Source organism: Schistocerca nitens, chromosome 9 (assembly GCF_023898315.1).
Source record: "Schistocerca nitens isolate TAMUIC-IGC-003100 chromosome 9, iqSchNite1.1, whole genome shotgun sequence".
NCBI classification, from domain to species: Eukaryota; Metazoa; Arthropoda; class Insecta; order Orthoptera; family Acrididae; genus Schistocerca; species Schistocerca nitens.
In genome coordinates, this window is record NC_064622.1 from 41011373 (window position 1) to 41029473 (window position 18101).

At 39.6% G+C, this 18101-nt stretch overlaps 1 protein-coding gene across 1 annotated transcript in view; it reads left to right on the forward strand.

The window, feature by feature from the left end:
- The window catches only part of LOC126203184 (2-oxoglutarate dehydrogenase complex component E1-like), a 230750-nt gene that overhangs the window by 201125 nt on the left and 11524 nt on the right, over positions 1–18101 (forward strand). The window contains exons 16-18 of the mRNA XM_049937426.1: positions 2493–2656; positions 15375–15522; positions 15622–15776. Of these exons, the coding sequence (XP_049793383.1) occupies positions 2493–2656; positions 15375–15522; positions 15622–15776 (467 nt within the window). The remainder of the gene's footprint in view (positions 1–2492; positions 2657–15374; positions 15523–15621; positions 15777–18101) is intronic.

The window sequence follows — 18101 nt, forward strand, 5'->3', positions numbered from 1 at the left end:
ATAGACACACAAACATACACACAAAATTCAAGCTTTCACAACAAACTGTTGCCTCATCAGGAGAGAGGGAAGGAGAGGGAAAGACGAAAGGATGTGGGTTTTAAGGGAGAGGGTAAGGAGTCATTCCAATCCCGGGAGCGGAAAGACTTACCTCAGGGGGAAAAAAGGACGGGTATACACTCGCACACACACCCATATCCAACCACACATACACAGACACAAGCAGACATTTGTAAAGGCAAAGAGATTCGGCAGAGATGTCAGTCGAGGCAGAAGTACAGAGGCAAAGATGTTGTTGAAAGATAGGTGAGGTATGAGTGGCGGCAACTTGAAATTAGCGGAGGTTGAGGCCTGGTGGATAATGAGAAGAGAGGATATACTGAAGAGCAAGTTCCCATCTTCGGAGTTCGGATAGGTTGGTGTTGGTGGGAAGTATCCAGATAACCCGGACGGTGTAACACTGTGCCAAGATGTGCTGGCCGTGCACCAAGGCATGTTTAGCCACAGGGTGATCCTCATTACCAACAAACACTGTCTGCCTGTGTCCATTCATGCAAATGGACAGTTTGTTGCTGGTCATTCCCACATAGAATGCATCACAGTGTAGGCAGGTCAGTTGGTAAATCACGTGGGTGCTTTCACATGTGGCTCTGCCTTTGATCGTGTACACCTTCCGGGTTACAGGACTGGAGTGGGTGGTGGTGGGAGGGTGCATGGGACAGGTTTTACGCCAGGGGCAGTTACAAGGATAGGAGCCAGAGGGTAGGGAAGGTGGTTTGGGGATTTCATAGGGATGAACTAACAGGTTACGAAGGTTAGGTGGACAGCGGAAAGACACTCTTGGTGGAGTGGGGAGGATTTCATGAAGGATGGATCTCATTTCAGGGCAGGATTTGAGGAAGTTGTATCCCTGCTGGAGAGCCACATTCAGAGTCTGGTCCAGTCCCGGAAAGTATCCTGTCACAAGTGGGGCACTTTTGTGGTTCTTCTGTGGGGGATTCTGGGTTTGAGGGGATGAGGAAGTGACTCTGGTTATTTGCTTCTGTACCAGGTCGGGAGGTTAGTTGCGAGATGCGAAAGCTGTTGTCAGGTTGTTGGTGTAATGGTTCAGGGATTCCGGACTGGAGCAGATTCGTTTGCCACGTAGACCTAGGCTGTAGGGAAGGGACCATTTGATGTGGAATGGGTGGCAGCTGTCATAATGGAGGTACTGTTGCTTGTTGGTGGGTTTGATGTGGACGGACGTGTGAAGCTGGCCATTGGACAGGGAAGGTCAACGTCAAGGAAAGTGGCATGGGATTTGGAGTAGGACCAGGTGAATCTGATGGAACCAAAGGAGTTGAGGTTGGAGAGGAAATTCTGGAGTTCTTCTTCACTGTGAGTCCAGATCATGAAGATGTCGTCCATAAATCTGTACCAAACTTTGTGTTGGCAGGCCTTGGGTAACCAAGAAGGCTTCCTCTAAGCGACCCATGAATAGGTTGGCGTACGAGGGGGCCATCCTGGTACCCATGGCTGTTCCCTTTAATTGTTGGTATGTCTGGCCTTCAAAAGTGAAGAAGTTGTGGGTCAGGATGAAGCTGGCTAAGGTGATGAGGAAAGAGGTTTTAGGTAGGGTGGCAGGTGATCGGCGTGAAAGGAAATGCTCCATCGCAGCAAGGCCCTGGACGTGCAGAATATTTGTGTATAAGGAAGTGGCATCAATGGTTACAAGGATGGTTTCCGGGGCTAACAGATTGGGTAAGGATTCCAGGCGTTCGAGAAAGTGGTTGGTGTCTTTGATTAAAGATTTACCAACTGACCTGCCTACACTGTGATGCATTCTGTGTGGGAATGACCAGCAACAAACTGTCCATTTGCATGAATGGACACAGGCAGACAGTGTTTGTTGGTAATGAGGATCACCCTGTGGCTAAACATGCCTTGGTGCACGGCCAGCACATCTTGGCACAGTGTTACACCGTCCGGGTTATCTGGATACTTCCCACCAACACCAACCTATCCGAACTCCGGAGATGGGAACTTGCTCTTCAATATATCCTCTCTTCCCGTTACCCACCAGGCCTCAATCTCCGCTAATTTCAAGTTTCCGCCACTCATACCTCACCTGTCATTCAACATCATCTTTGCCTCTTCACTTCCGCCTCGACTGACATCTCTGCCCAAACTCTTTGTCTTTAAATATGTCTGCTTGTGTCTGTATATGTGTGGATGGATATGTGTGTGTGTGCAAGTGTATACCTGTCCTTTTTTCCCCCCTAAGGTAAGTCTTTCCGCTCCCGGGATTGGAATGACTCCTTACCCTCTCCCTTAAAACCCACATCCTTTCGTCTTTCCCTCTCCTTCCCTCTTTCCTGATGAGGCAACAGTTTCTTGCGAAAGCTTGAATTTTGTGTGTGTGTTTGTGTGTCTATCGACCTGCCAGTCACATCATATATTTATGTAGTGTTAGACCTTAAATATAAAGCTGGATATTGTTTCACCTTTAACAGGTAGCAAACTGCTCAACACCAGCCAACTACTTCCACATTCTCCGTCGGCAGATAGCCCTTCCATTTCGCAAGCCCCTCATTTTGATGACTCCAAAGTCACTTTTGCGTCATCCTGAGGCCAGATCAAGTTTTGATGAAATGACTGAAGAAACGCAATTTCTCAGGTAGATTAAATACATATTTTATTAGCCTAGAAAAGGGGAAATAAGTTTCATGATTGTAATAAACAAAAAGTATGCAAGGGAATTTTGTAATTGAATCCATTGTTTAAGCTGATTTAAAAAATGTTGTATTCCTTGTTGCTGCGGGTAGATAATTTCATAATAGTTTACCTTTGTTATTTGTAAAATTTGATAACTTTACATCTTTTTAAATGAAGTGGAGTACACATTTTAACTGAAAATTTGTTACTTGTTATATTTTAAAAATGTGTGTCACATTTATCAAAAGCCAATCAGTGTGTGTTCAGGAAAGGGCTCTGAATAAGTATGATGTTAAATTTATTTACAGCTGTTGGATGACAACACCTGTTAAAGAGTTTTAAATTTTTTTCTCCTTCTTGGAAATTTTCTGGGGAAGTTCAGACATCAAGATGACAGTAGTTTACTGCATTACACACAATTTTTGAATAAAAAATGGAAAGGAAAGGAAAGGAAAGATGGCAGCCAAGTCAAACGTAAATTTCGGTAGTAAAAGGAAAATGTGTGCAAGTTGTAAGAATGAAATACTGAAGTTGAATGAACGGATATCCAGTCTACAGTTTACAGTCGGTGCTCAAAAGGTGGAAATAAGTAAACTACAATCTGAAAAACGTGAGACGCTAATGAAGAAAGAAGACTCGGTCTCGGAAAAAATGGAAGATAATGAGTGAAGGAAGGTGTACTCAGAAGGTAAAAGATCTGAAAGACAGTGAAAATTTAGTGCAAAAAAACACTTTTGAAGTGCTTTCTGCCATGGATTCAGTGAACATGTCGGAAAGGGTTGAAAAGTTGGAAAACAAAGTAGGCAAACCGTTGCTTGTTTTAAGTATTTCAAACAGTGAAAATACTGCATCAGGAGATATTGTAAAAACTCCGAAAATAAGTGCGAACACCTACACTAACACGGACTTCAATGCAACAAAGGAAACTACGTTGAAAAATGTATCTAAGTGAAAAGTGCAAACTGAAGAACCTTTAGAACACGTATGGCAAAAAGACAACACTAGTCAGGTGAGAAGAAGAACCTTAAATCCCCTGGTTACAAAAAGTGTGAAACACAAAACAATTTGTGTGTTAGGTGACAGTTACCTAATGTTGACGAGAACAGGTAGTTTCAAGGCATCTGGTTTCATAAAGCCAGGGGCTCCATTGAGTGAAATAACGGACGTAACAACATCAACTGACGTAGCTAATTTGAGTAAAGATGATTTCACCATTTTAATAGGAGGGTCAAACGACATCTACAGAAACGAGATGTACAAGGTTATTACAGAAATGAGAAAATGTTTAAATAATTTAATCCCCACAAATGTACTCATGGTGAATATCCCTCATCATCATGTTTTACCACCCTGGTCGTGTGTGAACTGCAAAATTAATGTTGCAAACGAGTGTATCACTGAAATATGCACTAACTTTAAGAATGTCAATATTGTCGATATAAACATATTGGAGCGAAGATTCCATACGGTCCATGGTCTTCATTTGAATACGCCGGGAAAGAAATTACTCGTCGAAAAAATATGTACTCAAATCTCGAAGAAGAGTGAAGAAAAAAGTATAAGTGACAAACAAACGGAGATTACAAAGTGCTTTAGAAGAGTTACAAGCTGTTCCATCGACCAAACGCAAATTACCAAGTGGTTTAAACCGATTAGGAGAGAAACAAATAATAAAGTTGTCAGCCAAACGAAAATTACAAAATGGTTTAAACCGAAGAGGACAGATGTGGATGAAGCAAAACTCATACAAGCTCCAGAAGTTAACTCACCTGCTGATTGCCACCAGCAAACAGAAGCCACACACAAGAAAGATACTGAAAATTTTTAGGGTAAGTGCTGTATTAGAAATGCCGTTAGATTAAGAATCAGAAACCGTTTCAACTAAAGTTCCTAAATACCCAGATTTTGCTATACTACAACATAATGTTCAGTCACTCACAAATAAAATTTCCATGTTGGAAGCACCACTCCAGTATGCACTAAATTGGACATAATTTGCATTACTGAACATTGGCTATGGAATGACAAAGTAAAATTAACCTCAATCTCAGGATATAGATTAGCAAGTCATTTTAGCTGAGAGTTTTCCAAACATGGTGGCTCTGCTATCTTTGTGAAAGAACAAATAAAGTTGTGTGATGTCAGTAAAAGTTATATTGACCCAATTGAAAAAGACTTTGAACTTTCCATTACTAAACAGCCAGAGCTTAATTTCATAGTTATTACCTTATATAGAGCACCAAATGGAAATCTGCCAGTCTTAATGAATAAACTAGAGGTTCTGCTGAACAGAATCAGTACACTAAATATGAAGATAGTGCTTTGTGAGGATTTCAATATTGATTTTTCAAAAGACAGCAGCAGCAAAGATGCTTTGATAAATATGACCAACAGATTCAATATGATCCCCACAATACACTGCCCAACAAGATTAACAGAATGCACAAATTCCATTATTGAGCAAATATTCATATCGGATACAAATTACAGTTTCACAAGCAGAGTACTGAGCATGTGTTATAGTGATCATGAGGCGTAGCTGCTGTGTATATAAATGCCAACAAGTAGTCGTAGTTCCGAAAAAGTAGTTGAAAAAAGAACCTTTTCTGAAGATAACATTAGAATTTTTAATCTCTTACTGGTGAAGGAAACCTGGGAAAGCATCACCACTCAGAACAATGTTGATAGCATGTACATGAGTTTTCGGAGCATCTTTCTTCACTATTTTAATGTAGCATTTCCAAAAGTAGTATAAACAGTAAAACCTAACAATAATGAGCAATGGATAACTAAAGGCATAAAAATTTCCAGTGAGAACAACAGATTTCTGTAGTACTGGTGTAAGAAATATAGAGTAACCTGAGGATTTGCAGATTATTCAAAAGCCTACACAAGAATCTATGGTAGAGTAGTCAGAGAGGCAAAAATTATGTGGAATGACAATTTGATAAGAACCCATCTGACAAAATGAGATACACATGGAGAGTTATAAAGAAATAAACTTGTAGTCCAGCTCCAAAGAATAAGAATGTATCATTAACACTAGAAGGCTCAAAAGTCACAGACCCAAATTCAGTTGTGGAAAAATTCAATGAATACTTCACTTCACTACCTGAAGACCTCACTCAAGTACACTGTCAAGGATCAGTACAAAGTTTCTCCAGCAAGTCAGTGATCTTGAATGCTTCCATGTGTGTTTATGAAACAAACCCCAATGAAATTATAAGTAAAATTAAATCATTAAGCAATAAAATGTCAAGTGGTCTTGATGAAGTACCTGATTTCATATTAAAAGCATGTGCTCACCACATAGCAAACCCCTTGGCAAAAATTTTCAACCTGTCTTTAAAAACTGGTGTATTTCCAGATATTTTTAAAATAGCAAAAGTTGCACCACTGTCAAAGAAAAAAAAAAAAAGAAAAAAAAAGTTCTTCTGAAAAAATATCAAACTACCGACCTGTGTCACAGTTAAGTTCCTTCTCAAAAATTCTAGAAAAACTCTTCTATGACAGGCTTTTAAGTTTCATAAATAAATATGCACCTCTTACAGTACAACAACATGGTTTTAGAAAGTCTAAATCTACACAGACAGCAATTTTCGAATTCTTAGACTGCATTTTAAAATCCTTTGATCAACATAAATTAGCTGCAGGTATTTTTCTAGATCTATCAAAAGCCTTTGATGTCCTGGACCGTAACATTCTTCTCGAAAAAGTAGAAAGACTAGGATTAAGAGGTGTAGCACATAGCTGGTTGTGTTCATACCTAAAAAACCGCAGGCAGAAAGTATCACTTCAGTATGAATTCAACAAAATGAATAAAACAAGAAACAACTCCTTTCTTTCTAGTGAATTACCAATAAAATATGGTGTACCGCAGGGCTCAATCTTAGGTCCACTACTCTTCTTGATTTATGTGGACGACTTAGTTGAATATATGAGTCCCACAAAAACTATCCTGTTTGCCGATGACACTGTGCTGTTGATCCATGGATCGATAGGCCGGAACATCATATGTGCATTATGTCTTAGAGTTGATCTTTGTTTTGTAAACTTCCGGGACCTCAGTTCCTGCCTAGTCTTCGACTTGTACATTTGTTCGTGTAATAAAAGTATTAATGATTAGAAGAGAGAACTGTGGTCATTACCTTATCACCTTGATATCTCCTTCAGTGGTGACCCCGAAGTTCGAATAATCCATCGAACGGAGTACAAAGTGACTACCGCGCCGGCTTCCGCGTTCCGCGTGGGCCTTTGTCTGCTACACAATGGCCTTCTACAACACGCCGCCTCTGCCCAGTTTTCACCAGCAACAACTACTAAATTCAAGCATGACAGCTGTAGTCAGTGCCTGATGTGAATTTCCGCAGTCCTATAGCCTCGAGAACCCAGGGACTTCGTCAGGTGCAGTGGTTTTGAACATGACACCAGCAGTCTCTGACACCGGCTTTGTTAGCCCGGAAGTGCTTCAGTTTTCGCCACACAGCAGTACAAGAAACCACTACACACTGATACCGAGCTTTAATGCAAATACTGGGAAGCATAGTTTTCATAATGTGCCACAACAGGACGCCTTTTTGAATGTGAAAGCTCGACATGTGTATCACTCCGCGCCGGTTGCACACTACATGAATGACATTCGCCAGCCTGTTACTCTGAGTGTTCATCAGTACAGTAATTTGAGCATGTCAGGTTCCACCAAGCTCATCATTGACTCTGTGATGGACAATTTCGCTGCAGATGTGGAGGACCAATTGCATAATAACCTGTCAAGCAACAGTCGTGACCACTTTGACCTTCCGCTGCAACAACCGGTCCCGCTGTGCTCCACGCTGGGCTTCCTTCTAATGGATTTAGCTTCCCCTCCAGCTACTATGAACACAGCTGGCATGTCTGCTTCCTCTCTACTGCCCTCACAACACAGAGTTAACTTTGACTTGCCTACTCCTACGTCCGCAAGTGACTGCCCGCTTTCTTCGACCGCCAGTTCGTCGAATCTACCGAAACTTCCGGCATTCAAACATGCTCACCCGGAATTCTGGTTCAACCTGGTCGAGCAAACTTTCAGTGTCTGTGCACTTGATGACAACACCTGTTACACATGCCTCATGAACCACCTCCACGACAGTGTCGACTTAATTTATGACCTGGTTAAGTCACCTCCTCGAACAAGAAGTACGCTACAGCTAAACAAGCAATGCTGGAACGTGTCTTCAAGACATCAAGAAAATTCATTCAACAGCATACCACCCCTAAAGCAACAGCCTATTGGAACGTTGGCATAGGACACTTAAGATGGCCCTACGTTGCCATGGCCTCCTTTGGACAGAAGCCCTGCCATTCATCTTACTCTGTTTGGGGACCACTTTCAAGGAAGACCTTAAAGGCTCAGTGGCAGAGTTCATCTATGGCGAATCCCTTACACTGCCAGGCAAACCTGTTGCTCCTACTCCAGTCGCCATACTGTCGGAACTGCCATCCTTGGTAGAAATGGTGAGGTTACACTGTAACAAGCTTCAACCCCCGTCCCCTTCCAGCCACACTTCGCCGCACACATATGTTTCCAAGGCGCTCGACACTTGCGAATTTGCGTTCCTTTGCGACAACACTGTAAAAGCACCATTACAGCCCCCTTACACAGGCCTGTACAGAGTTGTCAAATGAACCAGTAACACAATGGACATCATAATTAAGGGCTCAGTAACTACTGTCTCCCTCAACAGGGTTAAACCTGTTCGCGTCGAGTTTTCCCCTACCTCACCCACCACTGAAGAGACCATGCTCTCTGGCCACCCTCGGCCTTCTTCCTCTGCTCATGATTCGCGTAAACTCATGCCTACACTGGCCCCGTCAACGAGCCCACATTCATTCTGGGGTTTTCCGCCTCCCGGCTCCCATAGCAGAGGCCCCAGCTCCCAGGGCTCTAATATAACAGTTCCATCTTCGTGCAACAGCACACCATGCTGCTCTTCTAACCAGTGCAACCTGCAGGTTCCGGCCACGCCCACTCAGACCTCACCGTCTGACACTCACCCCTCTACTCGCAGCACACCGCCCTCACCTTGCTATGGTTCCCCCACCCCACCAGCTCAGCATACCTCTCCGTTAGCAGGTACCACTTATGAGCTCTCTACCCACGTTTGTCCTAATGACATCTGTGGTTTATCTGTCGTCACTAATGGTGATACCGCATTAGTGCTGCTTGCGTGTGACAATTAGTGTGATTTGTTAGGTGGTGTGTCAAAATGTGTAGTGAAGCATTTCAAAATCTCTCGAAGTGCTACTTGTGGCAACCTACGTGCTTACGTTAGGCCAAGTGGAAAGGTGATCATTAGGTTCCCTGCCGATGAGACCCTTCCACACCAGCGCTCCCGCACCGGCCAATGACTACGACCGTTGATGTCGCTTCAAGACTTCAGCATCAGCAATCCAGGATTTGCTCCACGCTCTCCTCCCACACCCACACGGCCCGTGCCGTTAAGACGCGGAGGAACTCACTGTAACCCACTTAAACTCTCGCCAACCACCTCCACCCCACACCACCACCTTCAGCAGACCATCATATGTGTGTTATGTCTTCAAGTTGATCTTTGTTTTGTATACTTCCGGGACCTCAGTTCTCGCCTAGTCTTCTACCTGTACATTTGTTCGTGTAATAAAAGTATTGATGATTAGAAGAGAGAACTGTGGTCATTACCTTACCACCTTGATATCTCCTTCAACATCATCATATTGCTCACTGGATCCAGTCCAGAAACTTTGCAGTCCACAGCAGAAAGTTCTATGAAAAGACTTTGAGTGATTCACAAAAAACAAACTCATTATAAATACCGAAAAAACTGTGTGTGTCGATTTTCATTTAATTCCACCAACTAATCAAATGTCTATTCAAGCACAATTAAAAAATGATCCGCTAGAAAATGTAAGTGTCACAAAATTTTTGGGTCTATGGGTTCAGCAAGACTTAAAATGGGACACACATATAAATAACTTGTCTAGAAAACTATCATCTGTGTGCTATGGGCTAAGAATTTTAAAGGCTACAACAAGCAAAACAACAGTACTGCAGGCATACTGTGCACAGTTCCACTCACTAGTCCGATATGGGATCGTTTTCTGGGGATTACCAACTCACAGTGTAAAGGTTTTTAGAATGCGAAAAAGAGCTCTAATAATAATTTGTGGCCTTAAAAAGATGGAGTCCTGTAAATCCCATTTTACTGAGCTTGATGTTCTAAATGTTCCAAGTTTATTCATTTATGAAACTATCTTGTTCACTAGGGACTACTTCCTGAAAACAGGCAAACTGCTACAGAACAAACATGTACACAACTACAGTACCAGAGGGAAATCAAATATACATCAAAAATATCACAGAACAACCACCTATCAGAGGAGCATAATTAACATTGGTGTGATACTACACAATAAGATACCAGAAGAAATAAAAAAATGCTACTCATCCAATATTTAAAGTTAAACTAAAGGCATTTCTAATAAAGCACTGTTTCTATTCTGTCAGAGAATTTCTGAATACATAACAAAATTAATTGTAATAGGTACCTATTTTTAATTTGCCTACTATTTTGATAATACTATTTTTTATTGTAACTTATCTTTGACCTGTCCAATATCAATTGTACAATTTGTGCTGTATGATAAAACTGGACCAATAAACAATCAAATCAAATCAGAATTTCTCACACAGGAACAATATTTAGTAGCACCTAAATATATGTAATAGAACATGGGGCACTTAAATTTGTTTGTTAAAAAGAGGCTAAGAGAAGAATGAAGTCAATATTTTCTTGCAAGAATGTAACTCCCTCACACAATAATTTTTCTGTAGAAAATATTAATATTTGTTTATGATTTGCATGAAAGTATGTTTTGATACCCCACCTGCACAACATGAAATAATTAGCATTGAGATCAGACTTGTTCTTCTACATGTCAGTATCACCTATTAAAGTTAAATTTTAAACACAGATGTGAAGCAGTACTTTCATGGACTACAGTATTAACTTTTATTTTCAGACAATTTTTTTTTCTTTCAGCTAGTAACCCTGGTTTCACCACTACAAATACAGAGAAAAGGTTCAAAGAAACAGTACAAGATGCAATAGACACATTCAATCAATCTGTGTACACAATAATACTATTCTATTTTCATCCTCCTAAACAGAAACCTTTTACATGGTGGTGGAAGAAGATTGCAGATGCCATCATAGAATGATTAAGGGCTGTATGACGACATAGTCATCACCACTCTACCTAAAACTTAATTTTAAAAGGTCAAGGGCAAAAGCAAAAGGAGAAAGAATATTGGGATTGATATGTTTCTTCTGTGGAAGCACAAACCACAGCTTCGCAGATGTGGTTCCAATTACAGTGGGTTAGTGTCATGATGTCCACTAACGGACTCCAGCAAATCCTTGATGAAGGAGAAATTAACGCAAGTTCTGTGAAATTCCTGAAATTTTAGCAAAATATTATGCAGAAATGTTGACATCTATTACCGTACTAATTTTACTCAACATCGACTTTTAACTGAACTTAATACTATATCTTTTATGTTAACAAACTTGACAACCTGCAGTGCACATTTTACAGCCTGGGAACTACATAATGTTTTAAAGCAATGTAGAGATAAGTTCCCAGGAGCAGACAACATCCATAATTAAATGTTTCAACATCTTGGTGAAAATAGTAAAAGCTCTGTTCCACAGAGTTTTTCACAAGATATGACAAGGCAGCAAATTTCCCCTGCAATGGGGAGAGGGTACATCAATACCCCCTACCAGGACAAGACCCCAAAACTAAAAATAGTTACAAACTGATCAACCTAACAAGTAACTTGGGAAAATTATTAGGAAGGGTGGTTAATGAGTGAGTGGCTTCATTGGTGTGTGTGATATCTGGAAATCTCCTTTTTCAATTCCAGTGCAGATTCCAAAGATTTTACACTACCACAGATCATCTCATATGATTGGAGTTGCAATGCAAAAGGCCTTTGTGAACTACCAACAAACATTTTATTCTGCATTAGGAAATTTACCAGTCTTCATCCAAAGTTTTTTTTTTATTTCTTAGACTGTTTAGAATCAAGGTTTGTTCCACACTTAGTAACCAATACATGCAAGAAGGTGCAGTTTTAGTAAGGATCACTTTTAAGTGCCACACTTTTTACAGCTGCAGTAAATGGTATAGTAAATGCAGTGTGACATACAATCACAGTGGTATTATATGTTGGTCATCTTTGTTTGTTTATATTATAGCAAGTAGTCATATTTGTTTATATTATAGCAAGTAGTGTTATGCACAACAGAGTGCTAGCTACAGATAGCTATGCAGAAGCCACAAAAATGAATGCAAAATCGTGGAGATTGTTTTCCTGTTTCTAACCAACTAAATCAATATTTGTGACTTTTGTAGAATATGGCCTGCCTATTATCATTCAGAACAATACCTTGAAACCCAGTTATTGGAAGTAACTTCTTTTTGATTATATACTTAACATGGTTCTACATATGCGCCAACTCAAGACTTCCTGCATGGAAAAATTTGGTACTCATTTCCATGCTAATGGATCCTGGGGTGCCATACCAAACAGTTTCATTATCATTTTATAAAGTGCTAATTTTATCCCTTTTGGACTATGGAAGTATTGTTTATGGATCAGCAGCACCATCAGTACTAGATCCTGGTCATCATAATCGGATCGTTTTGGCAACTGGAGCTTTTCAGACAAGTCCACCTGATTGTCTTTTTGTTGATGTTGGAGTACCAACACTGAAAATATGACACCAAAAAAATTTATGTAACTATGCAGTCCCAATTAATCAAATTTCACAATAAAAAGACCCAGTTACTCAATAACTGTCTTACAAAAGGGTAAGCCACAGCAGTAAGACTGGGAGACCTCTGACCAGAACTTCAACTTGCTCTGAGTACCCATACATAACACTCTTGACCGTGAACGCATCCCCAGTATGTGCCCCAACTAGTAGGTAGGGAAAGAACTGCCACTTTTTATCGTTGTGCATTTTATTCAGTCATCCAAGAGTATACTCATTTTAATCTTCTTTACACAGATGGCACCAAAGATAGTGAAAGAATCGGTTATTCATGAATACACAACTGAAATCTAGAACAACATTCTCTACCAAAAAAAGTGCAGTATTTATATGTCGAGTTAATAGCCATACTTAGAGCACCACAAAACATATTGACTTTCCCTCAACAGAACTTCATTATATCCAGTGACTCTTTGAGTGTTATGCAAAGAATAGACAGTTGCTGTCCAGAACACCCATTAGTCCCTGCATCCATGACAAACTGTATGCCCTCAGCAGTACAGGTATGTCAGCTATTTTTCTCTAGCTGCCAAGTCACATCAGCATTCCAAGTAATCAGCTGATTGACAAGCTAGCCAAAGAAGCAATGGGAATATAAATGCTTGAAATAGATATTCTAAGTGCTGACTTAAGGACTCACATTAGATGCCACATCCTGAAGAAATCGTCAAACACACCTCTAAGGTCTGTCAGACTTGGCTACAAAGCTCAAGGGGAGAAGGTATTGCCTTGTGCTGTAGCAGAATAGCACATTGCAAAGTAACTCATGAATTTCCACTACACCAGTAAATATCCTCAGTGTGTCTGTGGAGGAACAACAGTGGTTCATCACTTCCTTGAAGATTGTACAGCTACCCAATATCTGCAGTGTCAAATGAACCTAGGACATCACTATCTCCTAACATATGTTACTAATTATGTATGTTAGGTAGTGATTTGAACTTTTATGCTGTGTACTTAGTTTCATTTTGGACAGTTGAATTTTAGTAGGCTAGTTATCCATTTGTGTATCTAGTACAAGACATAGAAGTTTTTTTACTCTAACAGAGAGAGGAAGAAGGTGAAGGAGGGAGGAGGGCAGGAGGTCATACCTGCATATTCAGATACACGGAGGGACTAGCAACCACATTGTTGTTTCCCTCCATATTTACAGTCGTCGTCACCACCACCCCCTTGTGGGGCCGCCCGCATTGCCACCTGCGCTGTCCCCACCAGTCAGTCCGCACGCTATTCATTCACTTCTTTCTTTAGTTGACCCAACTGAATCAAGTTATCGAATAGTTGTACTTTCCTATGTAGTACGCACATCCATGTCATAACATTTATACATTTCTGTCTGGCACATAGATAGCTAACACTTACTTACAAGAAATGTCGTGGCCATTCAAGTGATCTCAGTATGTTGTTCTGTCTGGCACTTGTTCAAGAAAAGTCACAAATATTCTACTGTTTTCTTGTACAGAAAACCTTAGATACATAGCATTATAAATAAGGACTATTTGCTGAATTGGAGGCTACTTTACATTCAGAAGCAGAAATATTAGGACTGAAGAATTTCCTTCCAACACTGGACCGTGGTACGACTGACATGAGAGAAAATTTTGTTGAAGAAAATATTTATCATTTAAATTCAACATACTTTTGCCCTCATAACTGCTGAAAATGATGGTAATGATCTGGCAGATGAATTGAATCAGTGCTTAACTGAACTACCATTCTTTGAAGAAGAATCACTCTTTGTGATTAAAAAGAGACTAATGGGAGAGATTCTTCAATACAAGCAAATGAGCATAAACACCCTTAATGATCATGATTCTGCTATGCAAGCATTGACCGTTCATCCTAGATCTGACTCTCCTACTTTGCACATGCTGTACGAAATATTTGTTTGTCTACCTGCATCTATTGCTACAGTAGAAAGAAGTTTTTAATGGTGCGGCATACAAAGACATGGCTGAGGTTGACGATGGAGGAGGATTGACTTACTGACTTAGTTCTGTTGAACACCCACCCTGACTTTGATTGTCCTATTGATGATGTAATTAACCAATTTGCCAAGAAGAATAGATGCATAGAATTCATCATTTAAGGAAGAGAACCACAATTGTAACTTTTTTATATCATATGATTACATTTTCTTGTATATGTGTATATTCAGTTTAAATAATACTTTCTTAAACTTTGCATGTGACTTGATTATTATGATAAAATTAAAGGTAGCTCAAGATGTCTTTAGCGCCCCCTCCTTGAGGTTCTTCTGTATCAGCCACTGCTTTTCACTGTAGATAATTGTGGATGTCATGTACCCTTGAGAACATTTGCTAGGCCTCAATGGGCAGGCAGGTGGGTGGAAGCAAAATGGCAGGGATGAAATTGAATGAATTTGGCCATTTGGAGAATATTATCTACACACAGGTGTTTTAAAATTTAGGAATAATCACTTAAGTAAAGAATTACTGTAAATGCTCTGCATTTAATATTTATTAAAGGGTTTTATGTGATTCAAATGACAATTTAAGTTGTCCTTGTGTCTAGATCATTTCCCTCTCAGAATATAAAATAGGGAGGGGATAACACTGTCATTCAAGTGACGAATACTACTGTCAGTTAAGTATGTACAGTCACCAATCTGTGAGACTCAGGCGTTCAGATTTTGTGTTACTTACATATTTACCTATCTGATTTTTTGAATAACCATTTACCTCAGTCTGATCTCTAATTATAAATTCAAGGAACATGGTTTTCATTTATTATAGTTTCAACATTTGTTTCTTCATCCTCTTTTTCTAAACTTCTCTCCATTTTTTTTTTTTTTTTTTCCAGGGTCATTCCAGAGGACGGGGCCCCTAGCAAGAATGCAGATGCTGTCAAGAAATTAATATTCTGCACAGGAAAGGTGTTCTATGACTTGCGAAAAGCTCGTGATGAGAGAGTTTTGACCAATGACATAGCCATTACAAGGATTGAACAGGTATTTTAATTGTATAAATACTACACATAATTGTACTTTAGGCCATTACTCTTACAGCTAGTTCAGATCACAAAATATTTATTTGTATTGTAATTGCAGATATGCCCTTTCCCCTATGACTTGGTGAAGAATGAGTGTGCGAAGTATCCAAATGCACTTTTGTGCTGGGCTCAAGAGGAACACAAGAACCAAGGTTCATGGACATATGTTCAGCCAAGATTCAACACAGCAATGAATGGAACCAGGACTGTTGTGTAAGTGAATTCCCATGCCAGATACAGTTACACTGTCTATTGCAGCAGACGTCTTAAACATTTGCAGTGAACAAAGCAGAGGCAACATGCACTGCAAATTATCACAACCCATTGCATAATTATTCAGTAGACATTCTAACACCACTCAAACACCTCATCTCACAGTATAGCGGCGAAATGTAAGTTACTTTTTCAATAGCTCTTGTCCATCAATAATACTTAAAAAGTGCTTGGCTCTTTCATTAGTCAACTGAAGTGGTGGAGTATGATCCATATGATAAGTATGTAATGGCTCAATCTCTTTGAACAAGAGTTAAAGGAAACCCTTCTTCTTTTTGATTTCTTATTCGCAATTAAACATTTTACACAATCGGAAGTCACTCTTCACCTTGCCGTTCAATTTTGGTGTATAATAATCATGTTTTATTTCCTCTTCAGTTTAACAGCATAATTTCCTTTCTCAGGTGCAAGCTTGATTATTTCATGTTGTATATTAGAGTCTCTAAGTCTCTCTTCCCTCACTGAACTTGAAAAGAATTCCCTCTCTCAATAAAGTTTTTACAAGGTATTCTCCGAGACTGTCCATGATCATTGCCAAACCGTCATTCTTCTCTTGAACTTTCGGGATTCTAGCTACTAAACTATCTGCAAAACCAAACAGTGCATTTACACAGTGATTTAGCTAGTTATATGTTCAATGGATCATTCTGCACGATAGATCGTAATGATGTGGAACAAGTCATTTTACATTCACATCACAAATTAATTTGTACATACGGTTACATTGTGAACATTTCTAAGATTTTTTAAATGTGTCATGCTAGACCCAGATTCCATGGTGTTAGGAATACTTTTCTAACACTGAAGTCAATCTTGCTATTCTTGGTGACGAGTTGTCCTCATCCATTATATTTCAGAATGCGACACAGTCTGTTAAATTTTAAAATGTATTCCTAATAAATACATCAAAATTCCCTTGAGATATTAACAGTAGCTAAGGTTTTAAGTTCATAAATACTGTATATTTCCTCTTGAGGTGTTTTTTTACCCATGTAACAGACTGGATGGAACTTCTCGTCTGGAGATTTTTGTAATAACGCAGCTCCAAAATGTTCTTTGCTTGCATGTGTGTTCTTCAGTTTCATATTTTAGTTTCCAGACTTTTAAAACTGGATCCAATGAAAGGATGTCTCTGCTTTTCTTCAAACTTATATTCCTGAACATTGCTCAGTAAATCATTCAGAGATTTGGCAGTCGTAGAGTAATTAGAGAGAAACTTGTTAAAAGATCCTGTTAGCCTCAGGAAACTTCGTACTGCTGCAATAGATTTCAGTGCTGGAAAGCTGTAGAGAGCTTTTGTCTTTTCAGGAGAAGGTCAGATTTGTTCATACTGTATAAACACATACAAGATACTTAATAGTTCTCCTCATGAATTGGCATTTTGAAAAATTAATTTCCAAGCCATATCTGCTGCAATTTTTGACCCTACACCAAGCCCCCACAGTGCCTCATCCTCATTCTTTCCTGGTATTAGAATATCATCCATGTAAATAAATACAGTGTTCTTTCACACCAGTGGGGGGGGGGGGGGGGGGGGGAACAGTTTATAAAATGATGGATAACTGCTGGTGAATGTGATAATACAGATGGAACTTTCTTGAGCTGGATTTGCTTTGACTGTCTCAAATGAAGTATACTGTTGCCTTTCCACTTCATCATAAACATAAAAAAACCATTCTTGAGTCCAGTGTGCAAAATACATAGGCATCTTGTGGTTTATCTGTGGTTCTTCTATAAGAGGCAACGGGTAACAATCATTCACTGTAATTTTATTTAATTTACTATGATCTATACAGAGGAAATACTCTGCATTTTTCTTTTTTACAGCAATGACCTGGCTATCATATTCAGATGAACTAGGTTCTATTGTTCCTTGATCAAGTCACACCTAGGGGTAGTTATCAAAAGGGTCTCTTGGTCCTGGTGGCAATCTGCTCAGTTTTTTATACAGTGTGTTTTAAAAAGAAAGGCCCGATTTCAAAATTCCATATTTATCGAGAAAAACATACTAAAAACATGGAATACATTGAAAAATACTCACAAAATCTTAATTTTAGTTATGCTTTTACAAATGCTCTGTTGGTCCTCCAGCAGCAGCAGTAGCAGCACGATAGCTAAATTTGTCATAAACTTTACACAGTGTATCTGCCTTTACAGAAGTTATGGTGGCTGTTGTTCTGTTCATTTTTTTTTTTTGTCACGAGATAAAGGGGAGATGAACACACTTTCCTTCAATATGTCCACAAGAAAAAAAAAATATTGCAT